This window comes from Gobius niger (assembly GCF_951799975.1).
Source record: "Gobius niger genome assembly, chromosome: 7".
In the NCBI taxonomy this organism is placed as follows: Eukaryota; Metazoa; Chordata; class Actinopteri; order Gobiiformes; family Gobiidae; genus Gobius; species Gobius niger.
Window position 1 is genome coordinate 31,047,355 of NC_136858.1, and position 21,908 is coordinate 31,069,262.

General features: G+C 41.5%; 2 protein-coding genes across 2 annotated transcripts in view; both read right to left on the reverse strand.

Moving 5' to 3' along the window:
* Positions 1 to 9,663, reverse strand: part of LOC306966004 (heparan-alpha-glucosaminide N-acetyltransferase) — a 57,796-nt gene extending 48,133 nt beyond the window's left edge. The window contains exons 1-4 of the mRNA XM_079560635.1: positions 9,393 to 9,663; positions 9,138 to 9,232; positions 8,689 to 8,810; positions 6,916 to 7,034 (exon numbers count right to left, since the gene is read on the reverse strand). Coding sequence (XP_079416761.1) covers positions 6,916 to 7,034; positions 8,689 to 8,810; positions 9,138 to 9,232; positions 9,393 to 9,477 — 421 coding nt within the window. The 5' untranslated portion in view covers positions 9,478 to 9,663. The remainder of the gene's footprint in view (positions 1 to 6,915; positions 7,035 to 8,688; positions 8,811 to 9,137; positions 9,233 to 9,392) is intronic.
* Positions 9,664 to 11,057: 1,394 nt separating this feature from the next.
* Positions 11,058 to 18,186, reverse strand: asrgl1 (asparaginase and isoaspartyl peptidase 1; the record flags this gene model as incomplete). The annotated part of the gene is made up of 6 exons (XM_079560608.1): positions 11,058 to 11,462; positions 13,265 to 13,375; positions 14,556 to 14,677; positions 15,569 to 15,723; positions 16,469 to 16,611; positions 18,000 to 18,186. 6 exons carry the CDS (start codon positions 18,184 to 18,186, stop codon positions 11,248 to 11,250), a joined length of 933 nt encoding a protein of 310 aa, XP_079416734.1. The 3' UTR covers positions 11,058 to 11,247.
* Between the last annotated feature and the right edge of the window lie 3,722 nt (positions 18,187 to 21,908).

The following is a 21,908-nucleotide window of genomic DNA, read 5'->3' on the forward strand; positions in this document are numbered from 1 at the left end:
TGTGCAGGAGAATTACAGACATCAGCTTCCATTTTGAAGACAGTAACCTCTCTGTATCAATCTTGAATAAGAAATCTATGAGACGGCATCATTGTGATATACGAAAGCACGAGTCGTTGGCATGTGGGGCGGGGGTAGAGGGTGAGGGGTTTCAGAAGCACAGGGAGGGCAGGGAAGGGAGGGAGTTCAGCTTCCTGATAGCCTGGTGGATAAAACTGTTCTTCAGTCGAGAGGACATGGCCCGTGGATTTCGCAGTCTCCTCCCTGATATGAAGGCATTACCTTGAAGAACCTGTGTGATGGGTGAGTGGGGTCCCTGGTGATTCTGAGAGCTTTGCAAGTGAGACGGATTGGACGATTAACATCAACATCTGTAGCAGAGTGGTCAACCAGTAGCTAAAAGTCAGGGTTGTTCCTTGTATAAAATGTACCTTGTTTTACCTATTGTTACCAAAAAGCCCACATGGACAGGTGTTGAAATTAACACAAGCTATAAAACTTGATCTGGTTCATCCATGTTATCGCTATGTCCGTACTTAATGAATACATAATTAATTAATCAATGTGGCGATATCATGCATAATTGAGGCTCGACTCATTTATTCAGGGATCTCAGCATTCATATTTTATGATTTAAAGAAGAACTAAGTCACTTGCTTCCCTTAATAAATTCTTTTCATAGTCCCTCTGGGGGTAACACAAGTGTTAATTGGATGATTTGGGGTCATCTCCCCCGGTGTCTCTGGCCAGAAAACCACAATTGCAACTTTCCTGCTTCCGTGTCGGAGTCACCAATACACACAAATGGAATCACGAAGAAGAAGCTAACAGGCAAACGGGCAAAGCTAACTGTGGGCTAGCGCCACTTTAACCTCTTACCACCCGCCTGAACCAAATGCATTCTGTCCTCTTTGGCCATTATATAGGCCTGTGTAACACCTCATTTGAAAGCTAAGACCCACAAAACTGACCTTTTCCTCACGTTGTTGCTGTGTTGTCTCACCTTTTTTATGTTTTTTTTCCTTTTCTTTTTTTCCATTTTTGTCACATTTTTGTTGAATTTTGTCACATTTTTGTTGAATTTTTGTCACATTTTTGTTGAATTTTTGTCACATTTTTGTTGAATTTTTGTCATTTTTTTGTTGAGTTTTTGTCACATTTTTGTCACATCTTTGTTGCGTTTACATCCTTGTTTTCTCTTGTTTTGTTTTTTGTGACTGTTTTGGTGCTTTTTTCCCCAAGAAGCTTTTTGATTAGGGTAAAGCCAAACTGGATCCGTTCAGGTGGGAGTTAAGAGGTTAAAGTGTGAAATAATGTCAAGAAAAGACAGTACGGAGCTGAGCTGCTTCTTAATTGGCCTAAAGCACAAACTGACACCTGAAAACAAGCTTTCACTGTCAGCCAACAACATGCAGACAAATCATGGCGCTATGATGAGCACAATATGCTCAGAACAACTACCCCAAACATTGCATTCTCTAGATCTGTTTATCAGTTGAGTTGCTGTTTTGGCGTAGCGACAGGCAACTTGAAACCTGTATTGCGGCTTTGAGTCCTGTCCCTGCCTTATCTACTAGTATATGCCCATTGCCCGCGCCGTGACCTCTGCTGTCCCCTGCGTATCACAATGGGATCTGAGCGCAGATAAAAGCCCCGTTTAACAAAACAAACTGTACATCAGCCGCAGGAGGTCTCCCCTGGGGCGCTCCGTCACTCAAACCCTGTCAGAAAGACCCCTGAAGTCACACACAATCCGACCTAATGGAACAGTCCCATCACCAAACCATCAGTGCGGGCAATACAAGCCCCAGGGCAAGGAACAATGTGAGTCCACAGAGGAGCGGGGCAAAGGAAACACACTGTAAAGACTGTATTTGACCGAGGGGCTTCATACTGGGGTCAGCATAATGTTATGGTATGGACGACCCAGACTGCATACAGATATCGAGGGCTGGGTACTGTTACATTTTATTCTATACCAGTACTTTAACAATACTTGGTTTTCGATACTGACACCTCATACTTTTTCCGATACCTATATTAAAATAATTGTCGTCTAGAACCAGAAAACAGAACAATAATGTGTGGGAGATATTCAAATTTACAATATCGGGTTCATCTCCAATATCAAGTATCAATAATTTGGGGGAAAATTTGGAGAAAATGGGGCAAAAATAGGAGAAAAAATTGGGCAAATTAGGGGAAAACAATTGTAAATCAATTGGGTACAACATGGGAAAAACATGGGGGAAATCAGGAAAACATTACTAATAAAAAATTAGCTAAAATATGGCTAAAATATGTTAAAAAAAAATTGGAAAAAATGGAGCAAACATTTGGCAACATGCAAAAAAAAAAAGCAAAAGTGATGGGAAAAAAAACATTTATTTGAACTGAGCCACTTCCTGTGATGCTGTCCCGGGATCATAGAAATAGAATTCATGGAAGGGGAATGACATCACATCTTTACTAGTTTTGTCCGCCATTACCCCTCTGTAGAGTCACCGGTACCTATGCCCCCCACAGCCCAGCAGCATCAAAACTTGGATCTAAATACATACATTTTGTGGTGGTACCTTTCGATACTTTAATTTTTCCGATACCGGTATTAGCTAAACTTTTTTATGATACTACTAGTAACGTTTAACGGTACCCAGCCCTACAGATTTCTGAAATGGACTGCAGAATATGAGGACACCAGCTCAAGTTTGAGTTTCATATGTCTTAAGAAGGCACCCCAAGTTCAATTGCAGTTGTAATGCCTTTAATAAACCACTTATCGCATCCTACAGCCATTACCTTTAAAGTGACAACAAGGCCTGTAATATGTTTACCCCACACGCCGGTATCCAAACGTCATTGGTCGTTTTACAGCAAGATTAAGCGCCATAGAAGTACTTAAACTCATTGGATACAGCCAGGGCTGTTACGTCAGTGCTGAGGACACACGGCAGCGACTCTCGCAGTGGAAAAACAAACACAAAGAACCGTTTTAACATGACTCCTCTCCCTCCACGACGACCACTCAGGGCAAAGAGAGCGGCCACTTAATCTCAGCTGAAGAGTCCCCACAGCGCGACCATCAACATCGTAAAAACACCATAAAGCTCTCAGCACGAGACGAGAGCGAGTCAAACCGGACACTGGTCAGGCAGGACATTTTCAGCATTTTACAAGCAGTTCAGCAAAATGGTTTCTTATAAATTGAAGCCCAAATAAAGAATGACAAGTTTACATTCTTTATCTCCTCTTTTAATCAAGCCTCAAGCCTGGATAAATGGGGAGGACCTATATCAAGTCCAAGGGTAAAAAAACTAAAAGGTATAGTTTTATTTATGTTTTATATGGGGTGACAGTGGCACAGATTGTAGAACGGGTCTTCTTGTGATCAAAGGGTCGGGGGTTCGAATCCCGCAGGTGCACACTGTTGTTGTGTCCTTGGGCAAGACCACCTTGCCCCCAGTGTCTGTGTGTGAATGGGTGAGCGGTTTCTGGATGTAAAGCGCTTTGAGTACATAAAGCAGGTCGAAAGGCGCTACAGAAATGTGACCATTTATCAACTCATCAACTGTTCATCCCTAAATACAGTATGTAAAGATGCTATGTTTCACTTTTCTGTTTTGTTTTTGGGAGACGATTATCCAATCAGAAAGCATTCTGAACCCTGCACTTTCGTATGAGCATAAAAGAGCTCTCTTTGAAATCCCAGCACCTGTCCTTATTCATTAGTTAAAGGTCCTATGTCATGCAAAATCGACTTTTTAGAGCTTTTAGCCATGTTCTTATGCTATTTCCTTGTCAAAAACACCCCCAGAGTGGTTTGCGGCTTCATTCACGCAGCTCTCAGTAATCCTCCTGAATCCTGCTCTCTGAGCAGCTGCTCCGCTCTCTCCTGGTGAACGACTCACCTGTTCAGTTGTGTCGTAACAACGGAACGGAAGTGCTCGACGTCTGTAATGTAATGTCTTACAGCCTGATTTTAATTTGTAAAACAGCTTTTTCATTATTTCTGTCGTAAGAGAGTTAAAAAGAGGAAAAAAAAAAAAAAAAGGATGTGCCCGAGGTGCTTCCAGGTCAGCTGTGGCCAAAACAAACGCACCCCCTGAGCGTCTGAACAGATCAGTCATGTTTGCGCTGCAGCTGAAGATGGAGCTCGTTACCTACTCTGGACACACCTGTTCTTTTTTCTTAACTAACGATAATGTCACGGAGAAAAAGAAGCGCGTTTGGCTACGAGGACGGGAGTTTGTTCAACTTTTTTCAAGAAGAGGCCAATCAAAGTTGTTTTTTTCTCTGGGATACTGCGACTATCACCAAAATTGTGTTTTTCTGTGACTGTCACTGATGGATTTTTGGGGATTCTTCGCCAGAACCAAAGTGGATTAACTTTTATAACCAACGCGAGTCCCATAATGTAAACAGCGATGGAGCAGAGGGTGAGTCAGTCCAAACGCGTGTTAGCTTGTGTGTTAGCATATTAGCTTGTGTGTTAGCATATTAGCGTGTGTGTTAGCCATTTATGAAGCTGTGTTGCAGATGTCAACTCCGTATAACTGCATCGTGAAGTAACTTCACTTATTGCTGTTTATTTATATTACGGTAAAGTTGTATGCGTGGAGAGAGGGGGCGGAGTTAAGTGAATCGAAGCGTTGTGTCTTCCGGGTTTGAAAAATACTGCCTATACTTAACTTTGGAATGGCTAAAATAGCATGATATAGGACCTTTAAAGCTTAGTGACTTTTGAAAATACAAAAGTTTAATTTTGAAATTGGCTTGTAAATGTCATCATTATTAGTATAAACACTATTGGAATACTTGTAAAAATACTTTTGCAAATCTGGTCTATTTCTCACCTCTCTTGGAATTCGTTTTCAACTAAATAAGAAATCCTCATGGGAATTCAGCGAGGAGCAAAATAGAATAACACAATTACCTCCACTTCATCGATACAATAAGACTAAACACTCTTGTACCAGTCAATACCGTGAATTTCTTTGCACAAATTAAACCTCTTTGCAGGTGGCTTGTGGTTTGCGCCGCACTGCAAAATACACTACTAACACAATTAAAGGGAATGCACTGAAGGAGCCGTACGCACAAAACATGACAACAGATGATGACCTCATAACGTCCCGGGTTCGATCAGCCAGAGACAATGAAGTAAACTTTGAAAATTCCCTACCCGGGCAAGTCTAACCTGTCCGCAGCTGCTGACCCGACCGTTACTTAAGCTGAGCGGGTCCTATGGGAAGCCTCTGTAATCACCGGTCTGAGGAGCTAATGGACTGCGCCGTATATCTGCACATAATGGCTACTTGGCCTTAAAAGTCGGATCTACAACATAATCTGCAATATTGTTAAGTAGAGTGTGCATTATGGAGAGAGACGCTTTCAAAATCCCATTACGGCCTAATCCTTCCACACGCTGCTTACTAATGTATTACCCACAATGCTTTGCGGCGGGGAGACAGGATTCAAAACAAACAGAATTGCCTTTGTTTTATCCCCATTTTCAGCAAAGCTATTGTGTAATATCTGATCAATGACCATCATGTCTGGCTTGATGGATGAAACTGACTTTGCTGTGGAAGGACCGGTCACAAGTGGGTCGGGGAATCAGTGCAACTCAGCTCATCAGACGCTTCTCGCTCACTGTCTAACTACAGATGAAACACTACTGTGCATATTCTGTCAGCAATCAGACATCCCTCTCTCATAACATTTGAGAGAGGGATGGCAACGGAGAGACATTCAGGCCCTTCAGCGCAGCATGGCCACTCCTACGTTCTGTTCAAAGGCAGGATTGGACAGACCACGCATCTGTCTTATTGGTATACCTGCTTTTCCGTGTGGTCTGGCTTTCCAGGCTACATCCAGCATGTCTCTACTCAGGGGCCTCCTCTGAGTGGGACAAGCCTGGAGTATGTACATCCAGAGCAGATGCCCGAACCGTCTGTGCTGGCACCTCTTGACGTGGACGAGCAGCGGCTCTACACAGAGTACCAACGGGGTGACCAAGCTTCTTGCCCTTAATTCTTAGGAAACGCCTGGAGGAAACTGATTTTGACTGTTTGTGTCCGGGTTTGCTGTTTAATTGATCATCTGTTTATCAATACATTTTATACTAAACTGTAAACAAATGCCTTGACAACTGTCTTCAATGTTGCAATGTGCTACCAGTGTTGGGCAAGTTAATGTAAAATTGTAATATATTCTATATTGTTAGTTACAGTTTTAAAAATGTTACATATCACTGTTTCAAAATGTAGCTTTGAGTTACCTCTGAGTTACTTTTAGTTACTGAAAATAGTCATAATGGCACCGAGCAAAACTGCAGTCAAAGTTCTCCTTTTCCTTTGCTGTCCCCATTCTCTTGTGTTTTGTTTTGATGACATTAACTTCACACAACTGCAGATCTTATTCACCAGCATCAAACTTGATTTGGTGCTGCATTATATTTGGGAGAGTCTGGCATTTCAATACAAACCATTTAAATGCATTTGTAGCTTAAACTGTAATGACTAATATATTACCTTATTGTGTTTAAGTGATATGTTATAATCCTTAGTTACTGATAAAGGTAATACATTCCTTTTGTAATACGTTACCCCAAACTGTGTGCTGCTCATGTAACAATTAGGCTACTTTCTCTGGACAAAGATGATATAACTACAGAATAGATCAGCTTCTGGCCTGCTCCTTTGGACTTGAGTGATGTCTTGCTTTGAACCACTGCCCCCTATTGATCAAGGGGCTTTTTGGGGTTAATAAGACTTGACTCTTGTATTGATCAAATCATTGACCATTTAACAGAGAGATGTCTTCAGGGGGTGCTAACTACAGTTGTGCAAAATGTACTGGGTGGCTGCGTGATTTTACTAGCATCCTTGAAACAGCATGAAGAGCAGTACTCACGCAGATAGACGCTGTGAGGTGCTTTCTGGAGTATGTGGTCACATGAGGGTTCACTGTGGACTCCTGAAATCTTGATGTTTACCAAGTAATGTCCTCCTTCAACATAGGTTTGACTCCACCTGACAGAAAAGAAACATCATATTTACTAGAAGCTCACTTTGCTTGAAATAATTAGCTTTCCCCCATCTCCTCCTGCTTCACATAACCTCCACAGCTAAACAGTGCCCCCTAGTGATTGCAACCCGCCCCGCACCTCGTCTTTATCTTCTACCATGATCCATTTCAGCTCCAAAAAGCAGCATTACATGTCCGTATTGATCCGGGGCTGGGATGACATAGTAGCTATCAGTCGGAGTGTTTTTTTCAAAGGGGAAAGGGGAGATCAATAGCGGTACAGCCTGGTTAGAGACCCCGCATTGATCTTAGAGACATTATATGGGAAAAGCGAATGTAAAAAGACACAGAAGGCTAGACGGATGCTGACACTCAAGCCTTGCAGTGTACTCACAGGTGACCCTCGTGCACTGTTGTTGGCCGCTGTTTTGAATACATTTGCTCGAGCATCCTCAAAGACATCTCGTCTAATGGTTAATGACTTACTTTTATCAATAACAAAGTCAAGTCTTATTAACCCCAAAAAGCCCCTTGATCAATAGGGAGCAGCGGATCAAAGCATCAAGTCCATAAGAGCAGGTCACGGAGGACAGACCCGGACTTGTAAATAATGTCCCGGGATGCTGAGGCAATCACCGGATGACACCACATTCACTTTAGACAGTATATTATGGAGACACAAAGAAACACCCCCAACACTGTGAGACAACAGAAACGGGGTCGTCAGCAAAACTAGCTTCATGGGGAATTTGAATTGCCTTCTTGTATATGTAATGCTAATAAATATTACTCCACATTAATAAGAGGAGCAGCAATCAGTGTCAGTTAAATAAAAACAAAGCCTAAATTACATCTTGGACTAACCACTTCACCAAAATATAATCAATAACACACATTTTGCTACATTATTCACATGACATTGACACACTGATGTTTATTATTGATACTTAGGCACATGTAACATAAGACGGTGGCCATTAAAGAGTTGTATGAAACTTCCTTCTTCATATATCACTTATGTACCAGTAGTAGAACAAAATATACAACTATAATTAACCACTTACCACACACATGATCACATCAAACTAAGCAATAATTACAAAATCATCAACATTTTTTAACAGTATCGTCACTTACTGCTTATTTTGTGTGTTAAATTATCTTTTGCATGGTTGTATAGGACAGTGGTTCCCAACCTTTTTGTCCCACATACCCCAATTAATTTATACTCAGACTACCTCCTAACTCGAGCATTCTGCCATCATTTTAACAAAGTGAGCAACAATATTCAGTATTTAGTAGAGTGTTATGTTCAAAATAGAGCTAAAACACAGTATAAGTCAAAGCTTTTACTGAAAAACCTCATCAAAACCAACCTTGCTTTCAAAGTAATATTGAAATTCTACTCAGTTTATTTATTTATTTTTTTTCCACTGAGGTGAAGTGTCTTACAAATCTCTTAGTAAAATTGTATGTGTTCAAACGTTACATTTGGGTCAGTGTTGAGTAATTTGATTCCTATTTACTTGCTCTTTCTGCAGTAATACATCCATGAAGAATTTCTCATTGTACACAAATGTACATTTGACTGTGGAATTAATCTACCATAAGATATGATAACATCCTGACATTACAGACACAGGTAAAGCAGACTCTTACTTGCACAGAGTCGTGTTCCTGGTTTTGGTCTCCACTTGCATCGTCAGAGTGAACTTGGTGCTGATGATCACAGATCTGCTGCTGTTGATTGGTTTGACACTCACTAAGAGCTGCTTCACACACTGTGGAAGAAGCAACAACACAACATGGAGCCACGTACATTTACTTCAATACACAACGTTGTCAGATGCTCAAAGTCGCTTTACAGATGTGCTTTACAGCTGCCAATCAGTGCCTCATCATTACTCCTTCCCTCAGATATTGCCAAATATGGAACATTTTAGGCATTTTTAGGCCCAAAATTGCTCTTTTTTAATGAAACATAGCATTATACATTTTTTTCCTCATATTTATGCCAGTGACCTACAGCAAAAGTTTCAAATGGATAGTACAGTATCTCTCTCCTTAAAAAACAAATACTATCAAAAGACCTGTGATTTTATCTTTACCTCATAGCAGTAATCTGAGGTGTAGTAGACATGCGCCTCCTCTGTGAGTTGGTTCTGAAATGTTATCAACGCTTGGTCCATCTTCAGAGCAGGAACTGTTTACAAAAAGCATGTTGCAAATCTAAATACAAGCCATTATAATCACATTAGAGTTAGATAACACATTTTTATGACCTATAAAGCATATAATAAATAGTGTCAACACAATAACTTGACAAAAACAGGTTCTTTAGGCCTTGACAACCATATCCCCACCTGTCTGACAGAGCACCCCAAAGCCGCTGTTCAGGAGAATAGACACGCATAAACCCGCTCGTAACATAATTCCTCTCCGCTCCATGTTGACATCTGGAGACACCGGTCATAAATAATAATAAAACATGGTCAAAGGGCAGAGTGCATGCGCAGTGTGAGACTGGAGAGATGTTGAAGACCGATCAGGATGAAAATGAGTAAAACAACGAGAGGAAAAGAAACAAAAGTGAGTCTTCACATGGTAAAGCAAGACAGGATAGCAGCTATAAGGCATGGAAAACAAAAAAGAAAAGGAGCGGGTTTTAGAGCTGCTTTTTACGTCCAGTATTTCATATCAAATCAGATTCAAGTGTTTAATAAAGGTTCAGTCTCAAATAAACATGTCCTTAATGAAAACCAGGAAGCTACATAATAAAAACTATTTTTGGTCCAAGGTTCCGTCTTCAATGCTCTGCTTGAACTCGTGATAAAAAAGTCTCCTTAAACTTGAGATTTGCTGTGTTGCCCTGAGTGAATGAGTGGGAGTTACAAGGACAGAAATACTGCCCCCTAGTGGGCATAAACCGCATTGTTTTTGGTAACAAACAACAAAACAAGGAGCACATACAGTACATTTCAAATAGTTACATGCATGAAACTTGTTCTAAGTTCTTCCATTACATTTCTAACATCCCAAGGCTTTACAGGAATGATTACTGCTCTCGTCGCCTGCACAATAGAATCCTGGACTCCTGACCTGGATCTGGTCCACGGGTCTAGACAGGCTGAACCACAGCGGTCTGAGGGACAGGACTGTTACGTTTAATCCTTTTGGAACCTTTAAGAGAAGAATATGGGAAGAACATGTTTCTCTGCTGTTTGCACCGGAGCTGACCGTGGTACTGAAGCCGCATCAGCAAGTAAAGTGGAGACCCTGTTTAGTTCAGTTTTTGTTATTTGGATTGCTCTCTCAACATCTCCCTTCACTTGGAAATGAAGAAATAGTCTAATGTACAATTCTGTAATTATCTTTTTCCCGGTGGATTTTTTTACGTGATTTACTGTCAGGCCCATAAATATTGGGACATCGACTCAATTCGACACAATGGATTTCAAATGAAACAAGATGTGCTTAAACTGCAACTTTAATTTGAGGCTATTTACATCCAAATCAGATGAATGATGTAGAAAGTACAACCGTTTCTATGTGTGCCTCCCACACATACAAAGCTTAAATCTATGGGTTTTGTTGACACATTTAATGCAAAACTTATTACAGAGGGAATTCATATTAATTTAGGCTGTCAAATCAGTTATTATTCTAAACCACTTTGTTTCTGTGAGTTAAAAGCTCAGTTCATTAGCCTTTAATTAGAAAATAAACAAATCCTACGGAAAGTATTGGGTATTTATTTTCAACATTTTAACAAAAACATTTCAAGTGTAATTCATACTTTCATTCAATTTCATTCAATAAAATATTTTTTACATAAAAAAGAACAACAATCAATACTTGCAGCATTTCATTTGTAGCTTTACTCGTGATCAAAAAGACAAGTTTGCGCTTCAGAGTTGAGCTAATTTCACTATATATTAATTTAATTCTAATTTTATATTGATCTTATTTCTTCATTATTCATTCATTTTTATTAGTTTATGTTTCATGTTGCACAATTGCAGCACAAAAATCCTACTTAGTGAATGTAGCTTCACTGACAATGTAAATAAAAACTATTTTGATCATGATCTGTTAATATAATATCCATTAAAAACAAAGTAATTAAAAAAGCTGGAGTGTTCGCTGCAGCAGTAGCAGCACTAGTAGTAGATGTAGTAGTAATAGTGGTAGTAGTAGTTGTACTAGTAGTCGTATTACTCATAGCGTCTGCACTATGGGTTCAGAGCTACGCTCTCCTTTGTAAACGCCCCAGTGCAGCGTTTGGTCACATGCCGCGGCCCAGGCCATCTGATTGGACGAGAAGCGTGTGGACCAGCCCCCCTTGGTGTCCACGGTGATGACCCCGCCCAGACCTCCAACTCGGGTCCTCATGTGGGACAGGCCCAAGTCGCTTGCCTCCTTCGCTGATTTACCTGCAACGACAAAAAAACAGTGTCAGACGCTCTTCCCGTTCTTCCATGTGCCCATGAAATGTTACCTGGATGCTGCTAACCACTCTGCCAATTCATAGTTACATAGTTACTCACAGCAGCAGCAGTGCTCTTTAATTTAAGAAATCCTGTACAATTTGTTTTGTTTACTTGTGTTATGCATAAGTCTCCTTACACTTGTCTCACCTGAAAGACCGTGCCATGGTCTGGACAAAAAAATTCAAGATCTGTTCTACTTTGGTTTGATCTAAGAGTTGATCATTTCTAGCCATGTCCCGAAAGTCCTGGACAGTCAGCCAGACGCTGGACTTCCTGTCGCTGGTCGTTTACGTTCACAATTAGCAGGTTCCCACACAAAAATAGCGATAGCTCAGGATCTGGTTAAGGACAACGAGTTACTGATGGACAGTCACAGCAACGTATTACAAACATCATGTTCGCTGTGAATCCAGCACCCAAAGGAAACGCCAGCTGTCGTAAGGTAGGAGCTTTTATCTTAGAGCTAAAGGCTAGTGTTGAAAAATGATAATATAACATGTAAACAAGTAAATATTATTTAAACTACTAACAGGACGATTCTTTTTTGCGCAGGCTCGTTCTAAACTTTGCGCTAGTTTTATTTTTTATTTTGTTAGCCGCGTTAGCTTCAAGACAAAAACATCCACCGTTATGAACACGGAGGTTTCCTCCAGTGAAGTCGTTGCGTCTCACGTAATATTTTTTGACCTGCTCCAGTCACATCCGAACTTTTACTCGCTGTCCTTTACCAAATCTTAAGCTATTGCTTCATTTCTGTGGGACCTGCTAATTTTTAATGGGAAGAGATAACAGACAGGAAGGACAGCCTCTGGCTGACTGTCCAGGCGGAAATCACGTGGGGTCACTGTGCATATAGCCCATAACAAGTGTAGGAGACATTCATGATTTGTCAATGCTATGTCCCCCCCTGCCTCTATGTGGCACTATGTCTCTCTTTTCCTTTATGGGCCTATATAAGGCTGGTCAGATGTAACCAGGCGCTGCTTAATGAGGACAATTCGTCTTGACCGTGTCTCATGTGGATGTGGATATTGGTTTGTTGAGCCAAATAAATATGTTTATGTAAGTTTATACAACACGTGTCTGGGAACCTTTCATTTTAGCAGCCACAGTGTCCTGTCCCCACAGTGTGCTTGGTGTTTACTGCCATTACAACAAGTATTACATGGGTATGGGAGCGATTTGGTTTATGGTATATAGTCCAATAGGTCTCTGTAACGACTGGACCTATCCACATGAAACAAAAACTGTCACAAAGTTCAACGTCTTCTCGCTAAGCACATGTGAACAAAGGTCCAAAAGTGGAGACTATATTCAGAATGATGTGCTGGATGTTGGTCAGGACTTTCAGCCATAAGGTGAATGTGGCGGGTTTTTGAATCCAATAACATTTGGACACTTTTTGTTTTTGAGATTTCTTTCTAACTCACATTGCAAAAAGTAATCTTAAAATAGCTAAAGGTTTTATTGAGAAACTCATTTTAAGAAATCTGTCCATGAGACAGGTTTATTACTTAAAGCAAGAAGAAGAAAAAAATCTCCTCACACACATTACAAAAAACTAAATCTCAGTTTACTTGAAATAAAATAGTTGTGGATGTAGATCTTTTTTTTCTACAAGATTTGACTTATTTCCTGCTCTACCGTCTGAGCCACTGTCAGGCTACATTAGAAAAAATAAAAACCTTGGATTGACGTGAATGAAAAACTAAACAAAGTCGCCTTTGTGAGCAGAAGTCATTTACCCTGCTCCATGTGGAAGAGGATGAGTCGGGCCAGAACCACCTTCATGATGGCCTCGCCGTGTCCCGTGGTGGAGACCGCTCCCACCGAGTTATCGGCGTATCCACCGCTGCCTGCAAACTTACAGCAATTAATTACATTATATCATACAGCAGACTGATACTAAAAACGTGCCACTTTTCTACTGTCAGAACTTTCTAGACAGAAATAAAACATAAAACATTTGTATTCGAACTCTTTACAACCACTGCAGACACATTCTTTTGCTCAATCCTCAATCACTGCGGTGCTATTTCTAAACATGTATAAAAGGCCGTAAGATAAGACTTTATTGGCCTCACAATGGAGAAATTCAGCTCTCTCTCAGGGGGTGCTAATAGTCAGGAAAATGCGCAGGCAGGTAATAGTAAATAGAGGCATTTTATGTACAGTTAATTCAAAAAACTTTAAAAAGGGGCAAACGAATTTAAATGATAAAAATTATAAGAGAATCTAAAATATGGACATGTCAATGTTGGCAGTGCAAAGTTTACAACCAGAAGCAGAAAGGTTGGGCATATATAATAAAAATTCCAGGCTAACATACACGGATTATTCTAGATGAAGGTTCTTGAGTCATCATCTGTACTCTGTAGTGTAGAATGTTTCTCTTGATCATCCAAAAGGCACTAAGGCTTTCATCTTTAAGCCACTAAACAGCCACTCCTTTAATGACAATGAGACTGCGTTTTTAGCTAAAGAGAAAAGATGGTTTGAAACATCTAAATGAGAGAATGCTGCATAACTAGTTTAGATTAATCCATTTGCATATCACTGCAGAAAGAGTAGCTGAAAGTTTTACTCAAGTATGGTGACCTCAAAGAAATATTACTCAAGTAAAAGTACACAGCACAGTCAATCATCTAGTTTAGAGCTCTGCAAACATGTTCTGAAAAGCAGCTCCGGTTTCTTATCTCCCCTTAAAAACAGACTTAAAGTAAACCATAGTAAACCATTGACTAAAAGAGCCTTACACGAACCCACAGCTTTTCAAAGGTCAAAGTGACTTCAACATGGATCAATAGTCAATAAAAAGTGTTATCTCACTTTAGCTAACTTCATGTGCTCTTTAATTACATCCGTGAATCTCCTCTTGGGTCGTCTTCTCGGCTTCTTCTAACCTCAGTATCCTTCTCACTTTATATCAATGTGGCTGTTCCGATCTTACTATAAAAAGTAAATCACTGTCCCAGTCTGAGTTTTTATGTCATGTTATGTTTGTATAAAGGAATTAAAAAGCGTTTAATCTCTGACCGATGCACGGGGTGTCTCCCACTCGTCCCTCCATCTTGTTGAGGATTCCCCCGGTGGAAGTGGCACAGGCGACGTTTCCTTCAGCGTCAACGGCAACGGCGCCAACGGTCCCCATCTTCCCCCTGAAACACAAGACAAAACGCACTTACCGTAAATGCTCTAATATAGGCCGGGGCCTTTATTTACTCAAGGGCATCTAGGACCAGGCCTTTATTGGAACCAGGCCACAATTAGAGACAGGCCTTTAATTCTATTTGAGTAAAACGGCCGACCACGGAAATGAAGAAAAACGAGATTTGTGTCCATTTGCACCTAAAATATTAGGTTCCTTTATTAATTAACATTGCAAACCCTCTCCCAGCGGCTGGAACATTGACGCCTTTTATTTTGTCGGGACAACAGGAAGTGTTTCGTTGCTGTTAGCGGAACATTGACATCAATGTCACTGCAGGTTTCTGTTTCGTTTTTACCGCGGACTTGGATTATTTGTTGTTTTCTTGTGTAAAGGCGAGTTTAGACGGAGCGTTTGTGTTTGTGATCGATCATGAGACTGACCCGAGAGAAGACGCTCGCGCTGATCGGAGGAGTTATTTTGAGGCGTGGGACTGACCTGCACACGGAGCAGCTGGACGTGCTTTGAAGACGCGATGGTGACTTTATTAAAACCCTGGAGGGTCACACAACATTTGTTGCTTGGCCCTGTTTCCAAATATAGTCACAGGAGGTTTGGCTAAATCTGTGTCAAAGTTGCGCTTGGATCAGCTCCACTCCGCAGCGTCCCCATCGGCCCGGGTTCCCGTTTGTTTACTTCCTGCACGTGAGTTATCATCAGAGCAGTAGCCTGGCCGGGCAGGAACTTTATTAACAGCCAATCATATCTCGAAATGTCTTTTTTTATTGTCAATCACGGCCCATGGGAATTTGGAGAAATCACGCCCGGTTAAAGAATAAGAAAAGCATGTAGTCTGGCTGGCCAGGCTAATAGAGATGAGGGGCAGATAATTCCTGCTCACATTTGGCACTCCACGGGGTTGGCTCCGGGCTCCAGGTTCTTCTTCCATCGCGCTCGGCTGTAGTCTGTGATCAGTGACTCCGTGGACACTTCCTGGACACCCATCTGCCGCGCAAACTCAGCAGCCCCTCCTGCTGTCAGGCACGCGTGGCTGGTCTAGAGAGAGCGAGGAAAACTATGAGGCTTCTTCACATAACTCAAACTCCCCAAAAAAAACATTACACAAATTACTTGGCTGCATATCTTCTTTTGCACGTATTACTCGTTTTCCACGAGAGCAAATGATCTAACTTAAAGGAACAGGCCACTGTTTTTACATACTGTGATATGTTCTTACCTGAGCTTGGAAGAGTTGATGCGTACCTGTCTGGTCTTTGTGCCCATGGAAGAGCGTGGTAGCTTCCAAATTCACCCCCATTTGGAGCTATAGGAATATGTTGGGAAAAGCCAAATGCTAACAACATCTTTGGTCATTTTGCGTGACTGAGGGCACGCACAAAGACCAGACAGGTATATATCAACTCGTCTAAGCTCAGGTAAGAACACATTTCAGTATGTATAAACGGGGGCCTGTTCCTTTAAAGCGTTCCAATGGCCCAATGGTTCCGGTTTCACCTACCACTAAAACATGTATAATAGCCTTTAATTCTGTAGTTGGGGCCAGAAAAAAGAGATTCATAATGCCAGGGGGACTATCCTGGTCAAATTTACTTCCAATTAAATAATGAAAATGCACTCTGTGAGCTGTGTCAGGATTTTTTTTTTACATGTTTTTCCAAAATCATGTAGCCCCCCCTGGAAGACATGTCAGGGGAGATGGAAATCCCGGCCTCGGATGAGCAGAAGAAAATGTGTAGATGGGTGGATTGTGCAGCCCTGGTGTACAGTCTAAAGCCCATACCTTATCCATGACCAGTCTCGCGAGCTGCACTGGGTTGGCGATGTTTTTGACGGCGGATACGGCTCCAGACGACAGGTCTTTCCCATCCATCACCAGGGCGTCCATCTCCACATCCCCCCGAGCCGTCAGCACCGAGCCACGGCCTGAACGAGAAGAGGCAACAACTACTGCAGCCACTAAACCAGTCTTTCTCAAACAGTGTGCCGTGAACATAAATGCATGCTGTGAGAGATCATCAGGTCTGCCTTGGAAGATGATCCATGTTCATCCAGTCACCTGTCCTTCCTCTATTCCCCCAAGAATATATGCTTTGTGCTCAATATAACTGCCCAGGTTTTACATAGAGAAAGTAAACTAAGACTTTAGATCACTAAATTATATCTAAATAAACATACTTTTGGTGCTTTGTGATTTTCTTATGTATAATACTCTTAAACCCTAAACAGACAGAGAAACAAACTGCCTCATTCCTTTCACATGGATCATCGACGAGTTGTTTTTTAGTTGGTTGACTTTGCCCAATTATTTTAAACCACACCAAGTGATGACTTGCTAAGACCTGTGCCTCCACATTATACGGCAGAACGCCCAGTACTTTATGGCAGTTTAAAAATAGAACCACAGTCACAACTTTACTCAACCAGTGCTGCATTTGTAATAAAGGATCAGAGAATCTTTTTTCCCTTGTGGATATTTCTTATGAAAACACAATGAATAGAGAATATTTGCTCTAAGTGATGGGCAAAATGAAGCCAGACTTTATTAAAAATGTTGTATAGAAATTCTTATAATTTACAAAAGCTTGGATGTCATGATGTATTTTAAAGGGCAGGTATAATGTTGTTGTTGTTTTTTTTACAGGTATTTGGTAATTATTATTAATAATATTTATCTAAAACGGCTAAAACAAAATATCCAGCAGTTTTAAATCCTGATTTTCAAGAGATCTCATAAGCTCCCATTCGCTGTTCAGCTGTTTCAATGAAGGGAAAGAAAGAATGAAAATAAATAAATAAACGGTGACCTCGCTGCTAAGAAAAGCGACTGCTGAAGATCCAAAGATTATTCCAAGATCGAAAAACAACTCAGATGATGAGAAACATTGTAACATGGTAAAAAGCTTGTATTATGTTTTTTCATAATAGCCCCCTGTTAAAGACAAGATAGCATAAATATATCAGATTAGCAGAAGCATTTGACGCCTCAAATATGAACATGGGAATCATATTTTCATACATGGTAAAAGCTCTAAGAAGTTGATTTTGGATAATACCGCCCCTTTAACTCAGGTGAGGGTGAAAAAGATAAACGATTATTATCATTGACTGCAATAATTCCAAACCAACAGAAGATGGCAGTATTGAGTTTGTTTTTTCTGAAGCTTTGAAGCATCATAGGTGTAATTTCCCCCATCGCTTTGGCTCTTGCTTCATCAGAGACGGGGTTTATAAAGAAATTGTTGCGTATCGATCAGAAGCATTCAGCCTCTTCGGTACGATTCCACATAACAACTATGTCTGAAGTTTCTCACCTGCGTTGAAGTGCGGGTTGTCCTCCATGTTGGCCACTGCCTCCACCACTGCGTCCATGCTGCTGCCCCCTGCTGTCAGGATGCTGTACCCCGCCCTCGCCGCGGCGCAGACTCCTCGCACTGAGCCCTGAGCGCGCTCGGACGGGATGTGCCCCGCGCCACCATGGACCACCAGCAGGGGGAGCATCACCTAACAAGCACATACAGCAAGTATACAGCTAAAACAATAAAAGCGAAGTGGTTTGAAATTTACTTTAAATGTGTTTAAAAGCTTTTTTTACCGAGTGCTTGCAAAGTGTTAGCCTGGCTAACACCAGACTAAAATCACAAGTGATGTTTAGTCTGGGGACCACCAATTCATTTTCTCGTAGGACAGGTGTGGTTTACGATCGTCCATCGTAAACCATCGATTATTGGGCGATTGGGCGATACGGAAAAAAAAAAAAGTCTATCATGCGTCTGCACGTAGCCACAGCCAATCGTATCATCGTATGAGATGACGTATGACGTACCCGCTGTAAACTTTTGAGCTAAACTATTTAGAACAAGGTCTAATGCTTGATCGAAAAATACCATCGCGTCTGCTGCTGTCATGTTGGATCCGTAAATAAACTTTTTTTTATTTATCTGTAAATAAACTACAAGCTTCCGTATATCGAATAGCGCGTCATCGTTTTGCCGTCCCTCCTCGCTCTGTGATTGGCTCCCAAATCCATGCGAAAATTTCGGCCATGGTCCCCAGGCTGTTGTGCAGTTCGAAATAATTCGAGCGCACACAGCAGTCTGGCGTTAGTCAGGTTAGCAAAGTGTAAGTAAAATTCGGAGAAATTATAGAAAACTTGTTGGGATCCTCTAAACGTGTATTTGCACTTAATTCTGTAATGCACATTGAATTACTTTGTGTATGAAGCGTGCTCTAGTGCAAACCTGGCTAACGCCATGCTGCTGTGTGCGCTCAAATCATTTCGAACTGCACAACAGCCTGGGGACCATGGCCGAAATTTCACGTGGATTTGGGAACCAATCACAGACGAGGAGGGACGGCAAGATGTTTATTTACGGGGAAAAAAAAAAAAAGTTTATTTACGGATCAAACATGACAGCAGCAGACGCGACGCTATTTTTCGATCGAGCTTTAGGCCATGTTCTAAATAGTTTAGCTCGAAAGTTTACAGCGGGTACGTCATACGTCACGATGCGATGATGCGATTGGCTATGGCTACGTGCAGACGCATGATAGACATTCGTAGCGCCCCGTAAAACACACCTCTCCTACGAGAAAATGAATTGGTGGTCCCCAGACTAAATATCACTTGTGATTTTAGTCTGGTGTTAGCCAGGCTACTGCTCACTGCTCTAAAAATACACTTATCTTGCCTTACTGCAACAACTACTTAAGTTACCACTGCTGCTACTACTCAGGTGGGTAAAGTAGCCAAAATGTACTAAAGTAAGAGTAATGCTACTTGAAAATAATTTGACTCAGTTAGATAAAGAAGTAGTGTGGACATACTTCTGACCCAGACAAGAAATCACAAGAAATCTTAACTTTCAAATCTTGTTGAATACTAATTCAAAGCTGCTACTTAATAAATTCACCAAACAGTAACCACTTTTTAAAAATATTACTAAGCCTATAAGTAGGAAAGTCAAGATTAACTGGTTTTACAATGACCGCGGTGATAAAAGCTCACGGTAGGTTAATCGTGAGAGTTTTAGGACCCAATAAACCGTGTCCAGAGGCACAGCTGCCTGAGCCCCCAAGCCAGCAGGCCCCCCCACAGGGCCCCCAGCAGGCCCCCCCACAGGGCCAATAGTCACTGCTTGAAAGGGCCCTGTAAGCCAGACTCGCCCTCCTATTGTTTCTCCGAGGAGGTGGAGATAGAGAGCGAAGTCATGAGACACAGATCAGAGAATGAACATGTAATTATAGACGATCTGTTGTCATTTTTTAATGACTTATTTCTATTTACATAAGGGCATTTTCAATTAAAACAACCCTAAATATAAAACAGAGCTTAAAATGTCTTGCTTGTTTTTGTGTGAACATTTTAACACTGCAAAGGTTTTGAGAAATTAATAATAATCATGAATAATCGTAAAAATCGTTACTACTGTGGAATAAAACTACTCCAAGAGATACAATTACTTACTCTGAGAACTACCCCGCATCTATAACTACAACTTCTACTAGGCTATTATTCCAGTACAATTGTGTCTTAAATAACAATGATTTAAAACAAAATTGCGCTGCTAAAAAGCCATTGTCAACAATACAAGTGCACATTTGAGGAACGCTTAATACGCACAAACAAGACGAAATGCAGAAGCTCTCACGCCGTGTTTGTGTGGTTTGGATCCGCTCTCTCTCTCAGCAGGAATGAATGACCCAGTTATGAAGCGAGTCCTCTCCGCTAAATGAAGAAAAACAAAGAAACTAACCCAGTAAACCGCAGAGCACAGCCCAAGTTACAGGTTATTAATCTGGCATCGAATCATGGTAAATACCGCTAGGAAATAATTTACTGGTTCAAAATCGATGTGCCAAATACACAACAAGTTCCCGTAACGCAGTTTGACTTCCGCGCAACACAGGAAAGTAGCCTACAAAATAAAAGCAAATTTAAATATAACATTAAAATTAAAATAAAAGGCGGGAGAAAGAGTGTTTATAAATGAGAGACCAAGCTCGGAGCATCTGTTTGTAATTACTATTGTGACGATGAGTGCAAAACCAGCATTTTTTTTTTTATGACGTCACACACAGGTAAACTTCAAATGTGCACGTGGGCTCTTCAGTCCTCGCCGGGTGCGGTGGCGCGCGCCTGTAATCCAAGTTACCGGGAGGCTGAGGCTGGCGGATCGTTTGAGCTCAGGAGTTCTGAGCTGCAGTGGACTATGTCGATCGGGTGTCCGCGCTAAGTTCGGTATCGATATGGTGCTCCTGGGGGAGCCCGGGACCACCAGGTCGTCTAAGGAGGGGCGCACCGGCCCAGGTCGGAGACGGAGCAGGCCAAAGCCCCCGTGCCGCTCAGTAGTGGGATCGCGCCTGTGAATAGACGCTGTAGTGCAGCCTGAGTAATACAGCGGGACTCAGTCTTTTTGTTTTCCTTTTCATTTAACAAACTAGAAACATTCACCACACGACCAGTTTTTGTTCAGTGTGTGGATATTTGTGGATTGTTCCTGTGCCTTTGCTGTTGAAGAACCATGAGTTTTATCCATAGTTTTAAAGGTCCAACACTGCCCTCTACTGGACAATAACGAGCTACACCAGCTCTCTGTCCTCACAACATGGGCCTCTGTTTGTGGATCAAGTCAAAGTTTATGATTTTACCAATCCATGGGAAAATTGTGCTAATTATTTTTCGACTTGGGACTTGCTGTTTGTGACTCGAGACTTAATTAATTGGACTTGAGGCCAATGACTCTCAATGACTCGCTGTGACTTTATAGTTATTATTTATTTGAGTGAAACTGTCGAAAGATCAGGATTCATTGCGTAACAACGGCGCATCTTTGTTTACATATGGTAATTGGCCTCATGCGTGTTCGGTTTCCCGACGGAGCTTCTAATCAATACAGCGCGTAAAGGCAGGAGGAAATACGACGTCGAAATACGTGCATTAAAACTTTTCTAAACAGAGTGAAAAGGTGGAGAATTACGGACAGGAAAATGTTTCAAACAATGGACTGTACCTACAGCGCAGACGGAGCCTCCAGAACGACGATGTAAGAGCTGATTAATCAACAGGAATCTCGGGGGCTTTTCGATGTTTTAAGGCGTTCACACAAAGTTTAGAGCATTTAGTCGCTAGTTTACGCATCCGCACACAGCCCAGTGACAGCGGGGGTACGCAGAATCTATTTTGAGCAGGGGCGAATCCGAGTATACAGGGGCTGGGGCAT